This window comes from Rhinichthys klamathensis, unplaced genomic scaffold (genome assembly GCF_029890125.1).
Source record: "Rhinichthys klamathensis goyatoka isolate OS25496 unplaced genomic scaffold, OSU_Roscu_1.1 h1tg000680l_1, whole genome shotgun sequence".
NCBI classification, from domain to species: domain Eukaryota; kingdom Metazoa; phylum Chordata; class Actinopteri; order Cypriniformes; family Leuciscidae; genus Rhinichthys; species Rhinichthys klamathensis.
Window position 1 is genome coordinate 132,517 of NW_026607112.1, and position 17,266 is coordinate 149,782.

At 37.4% G+C, this 17,266-nt stretch overlaps 1 protein-coding gene across 1 annotated transcript; it reads left to right on the forward strand.

Annotated features, from left to right (window-relative positions):
* Window positions 1–2,530: 2,530 nt before the first annotated feature.
* Window positions 2,531–16,641, forward strand: wipf1a (WAS/WASL interacting protein family, member 1a). The gene is made up of 8 exons (XM_056241887.1): window positions 2,531–2,610; window positions 5,506–5,597; window positions 8,687–8,816; window positions 11,152–11,295; window positions 11,916–12,581; window positions 14,268–14,456; window positions 15,842–15,946; window positions 16,147–16,641. Exons 2-8 carry the CDS (start codon window positions 5,550–5,552, stop codon window positions 16,191–16,193), a joined length of 1,329 nt encoding a protein of 442 aa, XP_056097862.1. The 5' UTR covers window positions 2,531–2,610; window positions 5,506–5,549; the 3' UTR covers window positions 16,194–16,641.
* Window positions 16,642–17,266: the final 625 nt, after the last annotated feature.

The following is a 17,266-nucleotide window of genomic DNA, read 5'->3' on the forward strand; positions in this document are numbered from 1 at the left end:
TCTTGTCCTTGTGGGGATTTTCTTTCTTTCCTTTTTTTCCTTTTTTGTAAAACGGCTTATAAATCATATACGTTTTTTTATGATCACAAATCTTGATAGTTTTTCCATTTCTTTGATTATTGTGAACATCACATAAAATAATTTCAGGTTACCGTCTGTGTGGGGCAAACTTCAGCACTTGCCCAATCAAGTCTTTTGTTTTTCTGGCAGCCCGGTAGAGTAAAAGGCAAAAAGTTACAAGTCAAATTACAACCTCCAAGCTAAGCATAATACTGATGTGAACAATAAAATAACACCTGCCTGTTATGCAGATTGTCAGGTCCTGGAAGGCCTTCTTTGCCTTTCTGCCCCGCAGACCGTCATTGGTTGGCACTCGCCGTAGCATGCGACGGATGGCAGCACCTCTGGTCGAACCTCCAAGGGTTGTCAGGAAAAGTAGCTGTAAAACATATAGAAATACAAATTATACATGTAGGACAAAGTGGAGAGCTTGTACAATCTCATTTTGTTCAGTTATAATGATATTTGAAGTTATGCAATTATAGTGTTTGTCGTAGGGCAGGACTATGGCCACTTAATTACCATGTTGTCCCTCGTCTCCTGAACTCCTCCAGCTCTGTGACTGTTGAGCGGGGCGACTGCAAAGTGTCGTCGACTGGAGCAGAGGGAGGTGACTCGTGAGCAGCTCATCCATCTTCTCAGGGCCGGCTCTAGCCCTTTGGTTGCCCTAGGCGAGATTGAGTTTTCAATCCCCACAGTTGCATTGTACAAATACATTTTATCTGACCATGTAACTTGTAGTAGATAAATTACAATTTCTACCACCATTATTACTAATCTAATGGGCTGCTACAAGGCTAAGGGGGTTTAAGAAAATGTTGTGCATTTTAATTTTCTCTCTGTTAAATTTGCACACTGAATATGGGTTGGAGCTTTTAATTTTGAACTCTCAAAGTGCACCAGATTGATGAATTTAACACCAAAAGTTATGAAAGACATCGTTAAAATAGTCCGAGTGACTACAGTGGCTCAATCTCTTTCATAACTTTTGGGCCGGCCAGTTTCGATCCCTTAAGAAGCCTATGGAGGAGTGATCCAGCTCTCAGATTTAATCAAAAATATCTTAATTTGTGTTCCAAAGATGAACGAAAGTCTTACAGGGTTGGAACAACATGAGGGCGAGTAGTTACTGACCGAATTTTCATTTTTGGGTGAACTAACCCTTTAAGTGAGTCTTCTTACCTCTCATTTCCGTCTCCATGGCTGAGCCACCTCTCTCTGTGTGATGAGTTCTGCTGTTTACTACAACACAAAAGTCAAGTTACTCTCAAGTTCCTTGTCATGAAATTGTATTTAATTGGAAATGGAAAATTCAAAGCCATTGTACCTTCAGGCCGAGCTTGCGTCACAATAGAGACATCCAATATACCGTATACATGATATATATATATACCTACACACATTACAGTTCAAACGCTTGGGGTCAGAACGGATTTGAAAAAGAAAATAAATAAAGACTTATATTCAGCAAAGAAGCATAAAACGGATCAAAATTACAGTAAGTTTCTATTTTAAATAAATGCTGCATGTGATAATAATCAGAAGTATTTATTGACTTCAAATCATCATATTAGAATAATTTCCTAAGGGTCATGTGACACTGAAGACTGAAAATTCAGCTTCAATCACAGGAATAAATTACGTGTTAAAATGTATTAATGAATAGCCTATAGACCTTATGCACCAGAGAAACGAGGCCGCCGCCATCTTTAGAATATTGTCTTTGAACTTCCGGTTTTGCGGTCGCTCTGTATTAAGCTGGTGAAGGTGATTTACTTATTGTAGAGTTAACGAAAATTATCATGAGCATTGTAATGTTTATGATAAGCATTGTAAAGCATATGTCTTAACAAATGGACCTTGGGAATTTTTTTAACGAGCCATTCATTCTACGCAAGTTCGCTGTGAAAATACAGACCGGAATGAGCTCAGTGCTGAAAAGGGGAGGGGCTACATAAGGTCTATAAGAGGCAAAAACAAAACAAACCAAAAAAAAAAAAATAATCACCAACCCCAAACCTTTGAACGGTCCTATATTGATGTGATTCTCTACACCTGTGGTTATATTCCCCTAGATAGGACACCTGTGTGAACTTGAGAACTGCTCACTGTAATATCATAGAGATATAGCAAAAATAGAAGAAACTTGACACCAGCTGATTAAAAGTCAGTGAGCAAAAATAACTCAGAAAAGTGAAGTCAGTTCTGAGAAAAGCACTGAAATGTTGACTGAAGTAGGCTACAAGCTCAGTGAGACCAGCAGTGTCAGATCTATTTTCTCCAAATTAGTCATTTATAGTTCCTGTTTCTGTTAATGCTCTCAGCCATTGGAGTTCATAACAGCCCTCGACTGGCTAATCTCACTCTGACACAGACGTTGTGAATAGGAAATGCATGTGGTCACATTAGTTTGCATGCTGTGATCCTCAGCTCGTTCTGTTGCATGAAAAGCTCTCACTGCAAACTCTCTCCTGTGCACTCGCAGATAGGAAGTGCAGCGCAACATTCAACCAAACTTTGGATCTGGAGGCTCCAAATGCTCAGGCACAGGTGAGTGTGTCTGTAAGTGTGGGAATGATGGGAGGGAAGCTTGTGCGGGAGTGATGAAGTGTCCTGGTGAAGGCTAGTGAGCATCTCTGATGAAAGATAGTGTTTCTTTAGTTTTCTCTGACTGCTCAACCACAGAGGAAACTCGGCGGAGGAAATGTAACTCGCTCGCTGGGGTTTCACACAGCTTCTGAACAAGACCGTGTAAACTGTTGACATGTTGTGTTATCTTACATTTCTCCGCATAAAAACTGAATTTTCAATGCAAATCATGATGTAATGTCAGTTATAACTGTTCTTCTTTGACGGCTAACAAACTGGAGAACAGGATACATTTGAATTTGAACGCAAATATTTAAAATAAAAGGAAAGTCTTAACAAATTAAGCAAATATTTTGAATATTGTAGCGCACTTGTTCGTACAGAGCAATGTAGAAAATATCTCAAAGTTTGGGGTCAGTGGAATTAATTTTTTTTTTTTAAAGAAATTTATACTTTTATTCAGCAAGAATGCAGTAAATTGATACAAAGTAACAGCAAAGACTGAAAAATTGTACATTTCTAATTTAAATATCGTGTTCCTTTTGAACTTTCTCTTCATTAAAATATCCAGATTTTTTTATTGCGGTTTCACACAAATATAAAGCAGCACAACTGTTTTCAACATTGATAAAAGTCATAAATGTTTCTTGAGCATCAAATCATAATATCTGAATGATTTCTGAAGGATTATGTGACACTGAAGACTGGAGTAATGATGCTGGAAATGCAGCTTAGATCACAGGTTATACATTACATTTTAAAGTATTTTACTATAGAAACAAATATTTCAAACAGTAATAATATTTCACAATATTACTGAGTTTACTGTGCATTTTTTATTTTCACAGAACCCACATTTTTGAATGTTATGCTCAGATAGAAAGGACTCAGTATTTCAGAAAATGGTTATGTACAACATCTGAGTGTTTCATTTGTGAAAAGGTTGAGCATTTTTCTCTCACTCCTGATTAATATTGCCACAAATGTGCCTCTGAAGAGATGCATGCGATACTGTAAAGAGCAACAGATCAGATCTGTTACTGTAAAATGAGCATTTTCCCCTTCTTAAAAAAAGCTTGAGCGTGTAAAATGTTGAGTGTTTATTTCTGCTGGTGTCAGGAAGTCATTGGTCTCCGTGTGATGATCACTTGAGAAGCAGATAAGAGCTTATGACAGTCGACGCAGGTTAGATACAGGATTTGCCTCCGGAAACAAATCACACAGATATTAAGAAGGCAAGTTGTTACATTCCTGAAGATGAACATGTGAGTTGTGTTTGCTCATACAAATCTATTGGTCACACGTTGGCAACTTTCCCAGTATTTGCTGTGCTCTTGCTAGTGGACTGAGAGACTGGTAGGAGGTTGTGTTTAGGTTTCTCGTGGTGTTTTTTCAGTAGCACTTCAGCTGTTGCAAGGAAACGGTGCCAGCATCTGTCCGCAGCCACTCTGAGTTTAAAAGACAGAAGCGACACGTCATGATTTTACTGCCTGTGCGAAACACACACACAGTGATGCACACGAGTAATCAGGTCACAGCTGTACAACATCAGTCAAACACACCTCGGTCTTATCGTTCATGAAAATGCATATCGGGTCAAACTGGAGCTTGGTTTGAGTGAAAGCTCATGTGCGAGATCTTTGTAGCGTAACATCTCTTTTGTTATTTTGATAGTGAACACCTGCTGTTTTGTTACTTTCAAATGGCTACCCTTGTGGAAAAGAAGTAGCATACTTTTAAAAAGCGCACTTATTATGAAAGTAATGTACTTTAAAATAATTTACGGTAACACTTTCTATGTTTATAATGAATTATAGCCCCATTTATACTTATTTATAAGTATTGCTAATCTATAAATATTTTTATAAAGACTCGTTAAGACCTACACTGCATTATAAGAACAGTTATAGTCACATTTATATTATTTTTTATAATTATAAGTCATGCATTTGCTTTTTCAGTGTGCATGCTCATAATTATACACTGCTTTATAAACGATCAAATGTAAAATAGATACAGAGACACTTGTTTGCTGTACTTGATTATCAAGTATGTCTTTAATGGTTAATGTTTGCATTAGAATGGTAAAAATATATTGTTGCAGTGTTTTGCTAGTATGTAACATTAAAAAAAGATTAAAAAAAATAAACTGTTTATATTAATGATGGAATATGGTTAAAGTCGAATGTACTGACAAGCGTTTACAGTGAACTAAAATATACTTTAATGCAATTTCTGTTGAAACTTGTGTCATGTATTTAAATAGATTTGTAATTACACATTTGTAACGATGAAGTTACAATTATATTTATTATTCATTTAAAACGTTGTTTTTTTAATAACACACTGCAGTTAAAATTATGATCAAGTACTTGTTAGTAACACATCAAAATAAGATTTTCTTTTATAAGAATTTTTAAAACAATGATTTAAAATGTACTTTAAAGCAAAACTTTGTCATTACTTCAAAATGCATTTTTTTACACTTAAATGGCCCTTTCATTTCATTAATATCTGCAAGTACAGCTTTTAAAAAATAGACTTTTTGTAATACACTACAAGTGAACTTTCAAAACACTTCTTTTCATAAGGGTATTTAAACTACAAAATGGTAAGTTTGAGGTATCAATATGTGTGTGTGTGTGTGTGTGTGTGTGTGTGTGTGTGTGTGTGTGTGTGTGTGTGTGTGTGTGTGTGAATATGTGTTACTTTGTGACTTAACGGAAGTTGGAACAAAAACCATTGAGGATGAGCTATGTGTCTTCAGAAGATGTGACACTTCCTCTACTTACTCATCAGCTTGGTTGTTGTTGAATAATTGTAACTAATGTGTTTTTGTGTTTTTTGTTTTCTCAGTCTTTCAGGTTAAAAGAGACACAAAACACGACGTAAGAGAAACTATGCCTGGACCTCCACCACCCCCTGGTCCCCCTCCAACCTTTTCATTGGTATGAGACCATTGTTCAGATCTACATATGTTGATAAGTATCTTAATATAGTATTTAAAGGCCTGGTTTCACAGACAGGTTTTAGATTAAGCCAGGATTTAGTTCAATAGGTCATTTAACCCTCGTGCACTGTTCGATTTCTGGTACGGCCTTGTTGGAGCGGGTCATATTGACCCTAATTGGATTCAATACAATTCCCCAAAAATCGCCCTATGAAAAAAATAAAATAAAATACAATCAGGTTCAATATCAATATTTTTCACACATTACAAAGAATAAATATCTGAATTTATGATTTATAAAAATGTTTTTAACCACTGTTTTTAAGACAGTTGGCGATTACACATCTATTACAATAATATCTAAGTAATCTTTAAAAGAAGCTTTCAGACTCTAGTTTTCATATTTGGCCCCTTGTTTTCATTAAGAAATGCCAGAGCAATAGATAAATAGCCATAGATTCTTTATTTGCGACACAATTTATTTGTTATTAAAATCAAATAAGATTAAAAACTACTTCCGAATAGGATATATCTACTTCATAAATATTTAGAAAATTATGGAAATATATAGTTCAGATCACTCAAACCATATGGAAATCGAAGACTCATAGTGGAAAAATTTGGTACTGCGGCCAAAAAATCTTACCGAAAGCTCATTTATTGAGATATCAACCTAACAGTTGACACAGGACTTGTTCAGATGTATGGCTTTGATTTTCTTAGATTTAGAAAATCAAACATACTTTGTAAATTATATATATATATATTTAAAAAATATATATATATATTTTACATGTTCATAAACTGGTAACGCTTCCTTTTACAGTACAGTACTTACGTGTACTTACAGTGTACTTACCTAGAAAGTACTGGCTAATATAAGGTAAGTACATGGGTTAGGGGTAGGTTCAGGGTTAGTACCTAGTTATTACCCAGTAATTGTAATTACTATAATAAGTACCTAGTATGTACATGGGTAACAGGACTGTAAAAGGAAGCGTTACCGATAAACTTAAACTTCTATAACTTTTTTAAACATGACTCTATTATAACTGTTTTTATAACTTCTACAATAATCTGTGACATTTCGCCTTTAAAAAGATACCAAATTGGAGTCTTTGCTCGGAAGTATTCAAGATTTATAACAATTTAAGTTGGAAAAGTCATTTTCATGTGAGTGCTCAAAAAATGGGGACTGACAAGTTAAACAGTTTTGTTTTCACAAACTTTCAACAATAAAAAGTTGTTAAACTCAGCAAGACACTTCTACTTCTGGATGATTAAAATCGTATAAAAATGTTACAAGCCCTACACCTCGGCATGTTGAAACTTTGCATGCATGTTCATGACCCTAAATGAGAAAAGTCACAAAATGTCAAGAAAAGAAAAAACAAGTTAACCGGTATTTCTGCCAACTCAAAAATCGAAATGGGTTAAATTGACCCGACATAACACGAGGGTTAACAGCTTTTATGAATGTGCCCCAGAAGAAAATACATACTGGTGTGCATGAGACAAAACAATGGCACTGACATATTTTAAGATATTTCAGTAAAAGTTAAAACGGCATGCATTTTAGTCTTAAGCCTTGTCTGTGAAATCCCCAGTATAGTATATTAGTATAATAATATAGATGACCAAATTCAAGTATTTTCATGATGATTATGTTAATAGTTCATTTGTTTGAAATAGAACAGGATCTCACATAAACCAAATGTTGAAGTGATCAGATATTGGAGTCAGATAGAAGATAGTGTACAGGTTGATCATTTGTAAGGGTCATTTTCTAGGAACAGTGTCATTTGTGCAGTAATATTGAAGGTTTTTAAATCATCTCATTTGACAAAGTTACTGCTGAAGATACTGTATTTTGCCTCCTCAAAGTCCCAGAGCCATAACTACCACATGCTGGACCAAACGTACGAGGACGTTTAGAGATCAGTGGTCAACAGATATGGGCTTTTCAAGGTCTTAAACTGTTCCCTCCCATCTTAAATATGTGGTTATTGAGCGCTGCAGTGATGACGTATTTGTGTTGGCCAACCCGTCAGTTGGATAGATGGATGACTCTATCCGTATAAGCACTCATTGTCACAGTTGTAAACATGACAGCTTTCTTTTTTCCATGAGGGGGTTTGGCATCACGACGGCTTTGTTTCCAGGCAGAACGTGACACACACGTCTCCCGGAAACCCTGTAGAATTCAACCAATCAGAGATGACGACATTGAGGCGCACACCTCTCTGTATTTGGTTGATCATCACTGTGTGGGATCGTTTAAAGGGATAGTTCACCCAAAAATGAAGATTTTGTCATCACACTTCCAAACCTGTATGAATTTCTCACTATAGATTACTATGGAAGTCAATGGCCACTTTAAAAATATCTTCTTTTGTTTTCAATGGAAGAAACTTATACAGTTTTTGAAGAACCTAAGGGTAAGTAAATGATGACAGTATTTCCATTTTTGGGTGAACTATATCCCGTTAAGTTTCTCTTTAGTTCCCGTTTATTGTCCGGTATTGTTTGTGCTGTTTGTGTATGGCACACTGTTTCGTTTGTGTCCTTTGATATTACATTGAGTTTACTTTATATTAATAAATCACGTTTATATTTGGATCTACTTCGTCTACCTTCTTCCTCCTTGGATTAGACTACAATTCCAAAAGTAAGTTTGATTTATATCATTTAAATTGGCACTGGAGAAAGTTTTAAATTGATCAAAATTCTGGATTTATTGTTTATTGTTCAACCGTTGAACATTATAGCTAACAAATAACATTGTATACACTTTTTATGCCAAGAAAAAATAAGCGTGCCAGTTTTTTTTTCCATAAATAAGTTGAAATATTTAGCCTGGTGACGTCAATAGTGAAACAGCAATTAAATACTGATGAAAGATTGTACTTTCTTGTTTCTGTTTAACCATGTGATCACAAATACCCACATGTAATACGGCATTATGTAATTGTGTAGCATACACTGTCTATTCAAAGTTGTAGGTATTCAAGGCTCAATATCTATTTTGAGTTGATGACAATGTGTGTTGTTTATGTAACATCTCTAATTTACATTTACTTTCACTAGGCGAACACAGAAAAGCCGAATCTGAACAGAAATGAGCAGCATGGGAGAAATGCTTTACTATCAGATATCGGCAAGGGGGCTCGCCTGAAGAAAACAACCACCAATGATCGGAGCGGCCCAATTCTGGACAGTGAGTTCAACTTGTTTTGTGCAATATGTTTTGTAATATATATATATTACACTCTTTAAAATCGATTGTTCCATGGAGAACTTTTAAAATCCATGGAACCAACCTTTATTTTAATCAGAATTGGCGATAGACTTTTCTTCCCTTTTGTGATGTATATATGAGTGAAACAGCTTCTCAAACAAGAACAAATGTAGAGCGGGGCTTGATTTTGAGTATAATCTGTGATTCTGAATGCCAGTATCCACACCGGCGCTGCGACTGACAGCCACACACTCTCCTCAAAACATTGTGTTTTGAGGCCGTGCCGAGGTACAACTCACGTAAAGTTGATAATTCCGCGAATAACTGCAATTGCAGATTTCGAACAGAGATGGCGACAAAGAGGAAAAACTGCGGACTGCAGCTTTAAAATCGATGGTTCCATGAAGAACTTTTAAAATCCATGGAACCTTCCATTGCACAAAAAGTTCTTCAAACTAAGAAAAGCAGTTCCTTTAAAGGGATACAACACTTTTTTTGGAAATAGGCTCCTTTTACAACTCCCCCAGCAAGTTAAACTGTTGAGTTTTACCGTTTTTGAATCCATTCAGCCGATCTCCGGTTCTGACGGTACCACTTTTAGCATAGCTTAGCATACATCATTGAAGTGGACAAGACCATTAGCAGTTCTCAAACAAAAATCACCAAAGAGTTTCGATATTTTTCCTATTTAAAACTTGACTCTTCTGTAGTTACATCGTGCACTAAGACCGACGGAAAATGTAAAGTTACGATTTTCTAGGCTGATATGGCTAGGAACTATACTCTCATTCCTGCGTAATAATCAAGAAACTTTACTGCCGTACCATGAGTGCAGCAGGCGTAATGATATGACCTGCGCCTGAAAATAGGCTACCTTCCTACCTAGGAAAAATATCGAAACTCTTTGGTCATTTTTGTTTGAGAAATGCTAATGGTCTTGTCCACTTCAATGATGTATGCTAAGCTATGCTAAAAGTGGTACCGCTAGAACCGGAGATCGGCTGAATGGATTCAAAAACGGTAAAACTCAACAGTTTAACTCTGGGGGAGTTGTAAAATGAGCCTATTTCCAAAAAAAGTGGAGTATCCCTTTAAGAACTGTTCATGGAAAGGTTCTTCAGGGAACCAAAAATGATTCTTTTGTGAAAACCCCTTTTTGGAAGCTTTATTTTTGCGATAGACTTTTCTTCCCTTTTGTGATGTTTATCTGAGTGAAACAGCTTCTCGAACAAGAACAAATGTAGAGCGGGGCTTGATTTTGTCCGTGTGGAATTGATTGGAGGGTTGTGGTTTGCTATTGGTGGGTCTCATGTGAGTGTCAGGTTGGCTTAAACGTCCCAACAACACTCGTCCAGTCAATGTTGTTTATTGATAATGTTTCTAGATATTACTCTCTTGGCCATAGACTATAATACTGATCCAACACTTTCTAAGTGCATGTAGCTGTGGGCTTGCATTGGGGTGATTAGAGACTCCAATTATGAGCAAAACGACGGTTTGGTGCAGAGGGTCTTTGAGGATCGAAAACACTAGGCCAACGCCTGGCCCAGACTTAGGGATCCTTCGAAGGCGTTTAGCTCAGCATCCTCTTGTCAGAACTTATAATATTCTCCTTTTCCCAACTGTGTTCTTAAACAGTGATCTTTTAAAGTGTGAAGATGTCAATCCCTCAAGAGGTTAATGAGCTAATACGAAAGTTCACTTTTGAAGGCAAAGTTGTCATCTAGCAGGGTGTTTTGCATATGAAACTTGATTGGGAAGAGAAAAAGTTGCAAGGTGACCAGTGCCTGTTCTGCATCTGGGTGTTAGTAGCAGTTTGGGGGTAGTTCCACAGAAACGGTTTGCGTGTTGGATGAGGGTTATTGTGGATTATGTATTTCTTTGTTTCTGATCTGTCTCAGGCACTACAGAGGGCACTTGAATTAAAAACAATTATACTGCGGGGCTGTTGAATACTAAAATCTGATTGTGATGCAGTTATTTTCAGGGAAACGCACGGCTAAAGTAGTTCCAGGCAGGTCTTGACCGCATTAAGGCCCCGATATACTCACGGCGTTCTTCGTTTAAGGGAAAAACGACGTTCGAAATACTTGAACAGCAACACACTGTTACCGAACATCTGACGCCGATCACACTGCTGAGAGCGACGCTTAGATGAATATGTTAATACGTTAATAATTTTGATTTCATGATGACTTTAAGAGTGTAGAGCCAAAGACATTCTAACGAATAAATGGATATTTTTAAGTAAATAAAAACAATTAATTTATTTGTAAGTATTATAAGTATTAATTGATATTTTTTATTTACACAGAGCCCAAAGGAGGAGGAGGAGGAGGAGGAGGAGGAGGAGGAGGAGGGGGAGGTGGAGGTGGGGGTGGGGGAGGGGGTGGAGGAGCACTGGGTGGGCTGTTTCAGGGGGGAATGCCAAGACTGAGATCACCAGGAAACAACAACGGTAATCATCTAAAATAAATAATTTTTATTATTATTTAATACTACATTCAAGCCTTAAATTAAACGGTTAAAAATCTAAAAATAAATATAAATATTACATAATAATCCTATTTTTAATTTAATACAAATACTATTATTAATAATACAATTATAATTATTATTTAATAATAATAATATCCTATTTATATTTGATCCTATAATTTTTTGCATTGTGGCAAAATGAAATCAAAATGTTTATACTATACTATATGTATAATATAATAATTATCTTAATAGTCCTATATTTTTTTCCATTGACATAAACTGAAATCAAAATGTTTATACTATACTATACTATACTATACTATACTATACTTTATGTTTATAAAATAGTAATAATCCTAATTTAGTCATTTTATTTTTTTTCCATTGACATAAACTGAAATCAAAATGTTTATACTATACTATACTATACTATACTATACTATACTATACTATACTATACTATACTATACTTGTGTAATATAATAATATTCCTAAATAAGTCCTAATTATTTTTTCCATTGACAAAAACTGAAATCAAAATGTGCTGTACTTAAAACTTGTCTTCATATACTTTGTTTTTTGGTGCTGTTAAAACAGTAAGAGGACCAATGCCTCCCACAACTGGGAGATTCCCAGCGCCCAGCAGCCCAGCAGGAAGCAGACCCCCATTCCCAGTCTCCGGACGACCTTCCCCTGGGAGGGCCGGACCCCCACCTGTACCACCATCGGGACGGTCATCCCAGCACAGCTCTCCCAGCGGCCCGCCACCTCTACCTGGAAACCGGCCGTCAGGTTCCTCACCTTCTGTACAAGCCCCAGGCCAGCCGAGCAGACGTCCAAGCCTTCCTCCCGCCCCGAAGGAGTCCCAGTCTTCTTTCCCTCCACCACCAATGCCTGGATCCGCCCGGCCGCCATTACCCACGATCCCTAGCAGGCCCTTAGATGACCTCCCTCCCCCTCCACCACCCACTGGAGGAAGAAGAGCGTCATTTTCTAGAGATGGCGCACTACCACCGCCACCACCATCAACTGAGTGTAAACCAATGAGTTCTCAGAGGCCTATGGGTAATCCGCCTCCATCCTTACCTCCAGGAAGAGGAGGGGCACCACCCATCCCACCATCCCCGAGGGAGGAGCCCAACACTCGAGGCGGTCAGAGAAACAGCCTTCCGCCGCCTCCTCCACCTGGACGCTCCAGCCCACTGCCTCCACCGCCCAATGAGCGGCCACCTCCATCGGGACGGAGCCCGTCCATACGCGCAGGTATGTGGAAGGTCTTTTCTGTTTCGTAGTTCATTTTTTACCATCACAATATTGAGTCAAATTTCAGGTCAAATGTATTTTATATTTATAAAACGGTTAGTTCCAGTTCTTGATTCTGATTTATCAATAGCTGTGTTTTATTCACGGTAGAACACGGCTATGACCGCCTCACCAAACGGTTTTATGTATCACTACACAACACCACTCTTAGTTACTTAATCATATGTATGTTCTTATTGATATTTTTCATTGAAGCTTATAGAGTAGTAACATTAGAGATCGAATAACCGGGTTTTACAGTAGATATGGCATTTTCCTTCAGGTCAGTCCTATATTCGTAATAAAAAATCTGTTTGAATGTCCGCTGCTATCTGGTCCTTTTAACATTTGGGGTTTTCCCGTGCCCTGACACGCTAGTCATTTCAATATAAGAGTCTTCTCTACTGACTGACTCACTCATAAAGACACTCATGCCACCATCTAATGGCGAATTAGTGTAACTTCTGTTGCTGTTCACGGTCAGGGACTATTTTTTCCAGCGGAAGGAAGGCTTTTAGTGATTTTACTTCGTGAAAGTTGCATTGATACATATTTTTTGGCTTTAATATTTGTATTATGTGTTGGTAACCGTTTTATAAAAGCTCCGCTTCGCCCCCTTCAGCCGTGACTTATTTACGATACAGCACAGCCTCTCGTACCTTATTGCTTACATATGTATGGTTTACATTAGGGTTAGTAAATCTTACATATTGACAATGTTTGTTACTAAAGTCTGACAGGACGGAAAGTGATATTGAGGTCATATGAGAAACCAAAACATGTTTTGCCATGTAGTGACATTATTTAAAATACATCGAGTATGACTAAACTAATATGATGTCTATCTTTAAAAACTGAAGGTGTAAAATAGTTTAAACATACTTCTTTTAAAAAATGTTTGGGGTTGGTAAAATTGTAAAAGTTTTTGAAAAAGTATCTTATGCTCACCAGGGCTACAATTTTCAAAATAAAACATACAGGAAAAAATACTGTTTTCTTGTAATTTACAATTGAATTTATTCTTGCAATAGCAAAGCTGATTTCCGTTTCAGAAGCTTTTACTCCAGTCATCATGGTCAAGAAACATTTCTGATTATTATCAATGTTGAAAACGGTTGTGCTGTTTCATATTTTTGTGGAAACCATGATAATTATTTTCATCATCCTTCGATGAATTGAAAGTTCAAGAAGCATTATTTTAAAATCTCTGTTGATTTGAATAGCAAATAACTGTTACTGTACGCACCGCAACAGACGGTGGATGAAATAAAATGTTGCATGGAGTCAACCAATCAAAATGCGGCATGAACTCGATCAATCAGCATATCCAGCGCCCAAGTCCCACCCCTGAAAGTTCCTGAACTTCGAAAAGGAAGAAGTACTACCTCGCGAGCAGGGACTTTCGGACGGGGACACTTCATTTAGACCCTGCGGTGGAAACACACCGAGTACCAGCCCAAAGTCCCTAGTTCCTGGGGTGAAAACGCGGATTAATATGCGTTAAAATTTTCCCCATTTTTCAAATAAATTAAATGTGAATTTGGTGACGCCTGCATACACACGATTCATGTGTTGTGATGTTTAGAAACAAGACATTGTTTTATTATTTTGTGGCTTTCTCATCATGCGACTGGACCCCCCCTCCAGGTCCTCTTCCACCTCCACCCACAGGAGGAGGAAACAGAGGTGGGATGCCTCAGCCTGTGCCTCCTCCTAATCGTCCCGGTGGATCAGGCAGACCCGCTTTTCCCCCAGACCCTCCCAGAGTGCCCAGCTTTCCTCCCCCGCCCCCCGAAACCATCAACGGCTACCAGTGCCCTCCACCACCTGCCACAGGTACGACCTCTGCGCTCTTAAAGGGACAGTTCACCTGAAAATGAACATTTTCAGGGATAGTTAACCCCAAAAATTCTGTCAATAATTACTCACCTTCATGCTGTCCCAAACCCGTAAGACCTTCATTCATCTTCAGAACACAAATGAAGATCTTTTTAATTAATTTCTGTGAGCTTTCTGTCCCTCCATTGACAGGCTACGCAACTACCACTTTCAAGGCCCAGAAAGATAGTAAAGACATCATTAAAGTAACCCATGAGACTCCAGTGGTTTAACCTCCATTTTATGAAGCGACGCGAGTGCTTTGCTGGTGCAAGAAAACCGAATTTACCACTTTATTTACAAAATATGAATCTCCAACTCTACAACGTCTGCTCTCGCGTCAACACACACAACGTACATGCATGCATCGTGGTGCTCTCGTGAACGCTCATATTTTGTAAATAAAGTGGTAAATTCTTTTTTCTTGCACTAGCAAAGCACTCGCGTCGCTTCATAAAATTGAGGTTAAACCACTGGAGTCACATGGGTTACTTTAATGATGTCTTTACTACCTTTCTGGGCCTTGAAAGTGGTAGTTGCGTAGCCTGTCAATGGAGGGACAGAAAGCTCTCAGATTTCATTAAAAATATCTTCATTTGTGTTTCAAAGATGAATGAAAGTCTAACGAGTTTGGAAAGACATGAGGTTGAGTAATTAATGACAGAATTTTTGGGGTGAACTATCCCTTTAAGACTGCATCTTATATCTGTTTATGAGAAAATGGCAGCATGTATAGGTCAACAATACAAAAGGTAGTGAGTTGAAGAACCTGAAGAGGGACATTTCTGCATTGTCGTCAATAAACAGAATTGAAAATAAAGTAGGTTTTCTGGATATGAGAAAGTATTTTAACAGAAAAAAAACACAGTGTTGAGTTTCAACAAAAAATGTAGGGTTACCGTATTTGGAATTTAAAGGGATACTTCACCCAAAATTTTTAATTCTGTCCTTTCTCGCCCTCATGTCGTTCCAAACCTGCACGACTTTCTTTCTGTCTTCTGTGGAATGTTAAAGGAAATATTTTGAAGAATGTTTAGAAAAAACTGTTTCGGTTCCCTTTGACTTCCATTGTTTGAAAAAAAAAAAAATGCAATTGAAGTCAAAGGGAACTGACACTGAAATATCTTCTTCTGTGTTCTGAAGTCGGTAGGATGTCATTCAGGCTTGAAACGACATGAGGGCGAGTAAATGATGACAGGATTTTCATTTTGGGTGACCTTTCCCTTTAATGTCCATAGATAGACAGCAGATGCAGCATTACGTATGGTTATGAAAATGTGCTATTGAAAATTGCTATTGACTGACTCTGTTTGGCGGTAAATAATCGTATTATTTTCCTCTAGATGAGTGGGGGATGAGGTTCTCCTTTCATGCTCTGTCTGAATTACCTCCACCAGAGCCGTACGTCTCCTTCTCGAAGTCTTACCCCAGCAAGGCCGGGGGCAAAGGTCAGCACTGCAGGGTTTTGTGCAGAATTGTAATGAGAGTTCTCTAAAAGTGTGTGTTGTTGTGAATCTAGTATGATGCTAATGTTCACCCACAATTGTTTTTTGTTTTCCTGCTTTTAGAGTTGACATGTTGAGTTTTGCATATTTTAATTGCATATTTTAATGTCAGAATAATTAGTTTATGTCTATTTGTTTTTCAGGAATCAGAGACAGAGGAGCGCCACCCTTGCCACCGATTCCCAGATGAAATGTTTTGGCATTATTATAGTATGAGATGGATTTTCATCTGCTGAATGAGACTCAGGAACTCATTTTTTTATATACATTTTATTTTTTTCATGCATTTAATTTCTTTTGGGGGAAAAAATGTATGTCCACTATGGCAATTAAAGTGCATTCTGTCAATATCCGGGAAAGTTTGTTTTAATCAGTTTGCAGTTTGAAATTAAGACATGTGTGTGTGTGTGTACAGGTTTAAATTGCATTGAGGTCCAAATGTCCCAACAAGTGTGTGTGTGTAGTTCAGGTATTCCCTACATTGCGGGGACATTTTTGGTCCACATGAGGAAAACAGCTTATAAATCAAAAAAGTGATTGATTTGATAATGTAAAAATGCAGAAAGTTTTGTGTGATGGGTAGATTTAGCGGTCGGTTTATGGGAGAAAATATACAGTTTGAACAGTATAAAAATCATTATTTCTAATGAGAGTCCCTATAAAACATGAAAAACCCAACTTACAAAAATACCTTGTCCTGCAAATTATATTTACATTTATTTATTTAACAGACAAATTTATCTGACTAACATTTGAGAAAAATAGTGAGTAATTTATCATAAAGTACCACAAATTTCAACAGGAATCCAGAAGGTTACGCAGCTAGAAAAGTGAAGTTGCAAAACTGAAGAGGAAAGAGAGAAAAGTAGTTTAACACACAGCAATATCCACATTTGAAGAAGTATAGGGGCATTTTGCCTCTCAATTAAAAATGGTTATTCTCTCCTGAATTTATTTGTTTTTCAAGAAACTTTCCTACAAATAATATATAGGACATATCAATGCAGGAAAAAAGCGTACATTAAAGCCGCTCTGAGCAAGGAAGTGAATATAGCGAAGCGATGCTAACTTCTGTCAAACCAAGCCACTGAAAGTCCCCACACTGCTATCCCTTCAACCACATGTGTGTGTGTGTGTGTGTGTGTGTGTGTGTGTGTGAACTGAACTGGAAGAACTATCTCAGTCTAGTAAAGCTGTAATCTGAGATTGGCTGAAACGACATGTGAACAAGGCTGATTTACAATGAGGTGGATGGAGGAATGA

What these genes read in the sequence shown, in the direction of transcription:
- wipf1a (XM_056241887.1), top strand. Translation starts at nt 5,550, where the DNA reads ATGCCTGGACCTCCACCACCCCCTGGTCCCCCTCCAACCTTTTCATTG. An exon ending in ATCACCAGGAAACAACAACG is followed by an intron (nt 11,296 to 11,915) that starts GTAATCATCTAA and finishes CTGTTAAAACAG; the next exon opens with TAAGAGGACCAATGCCTCCC. An exon ending in CCCTCCACCACCTGCCACAG is followed by an intron (nt 14,457 to 15,841) that starts GTACGACCTCTG and finishes ATTTTCCTCTAG; the next exon opens with ATGAGTGGGGGATGAGGTTC.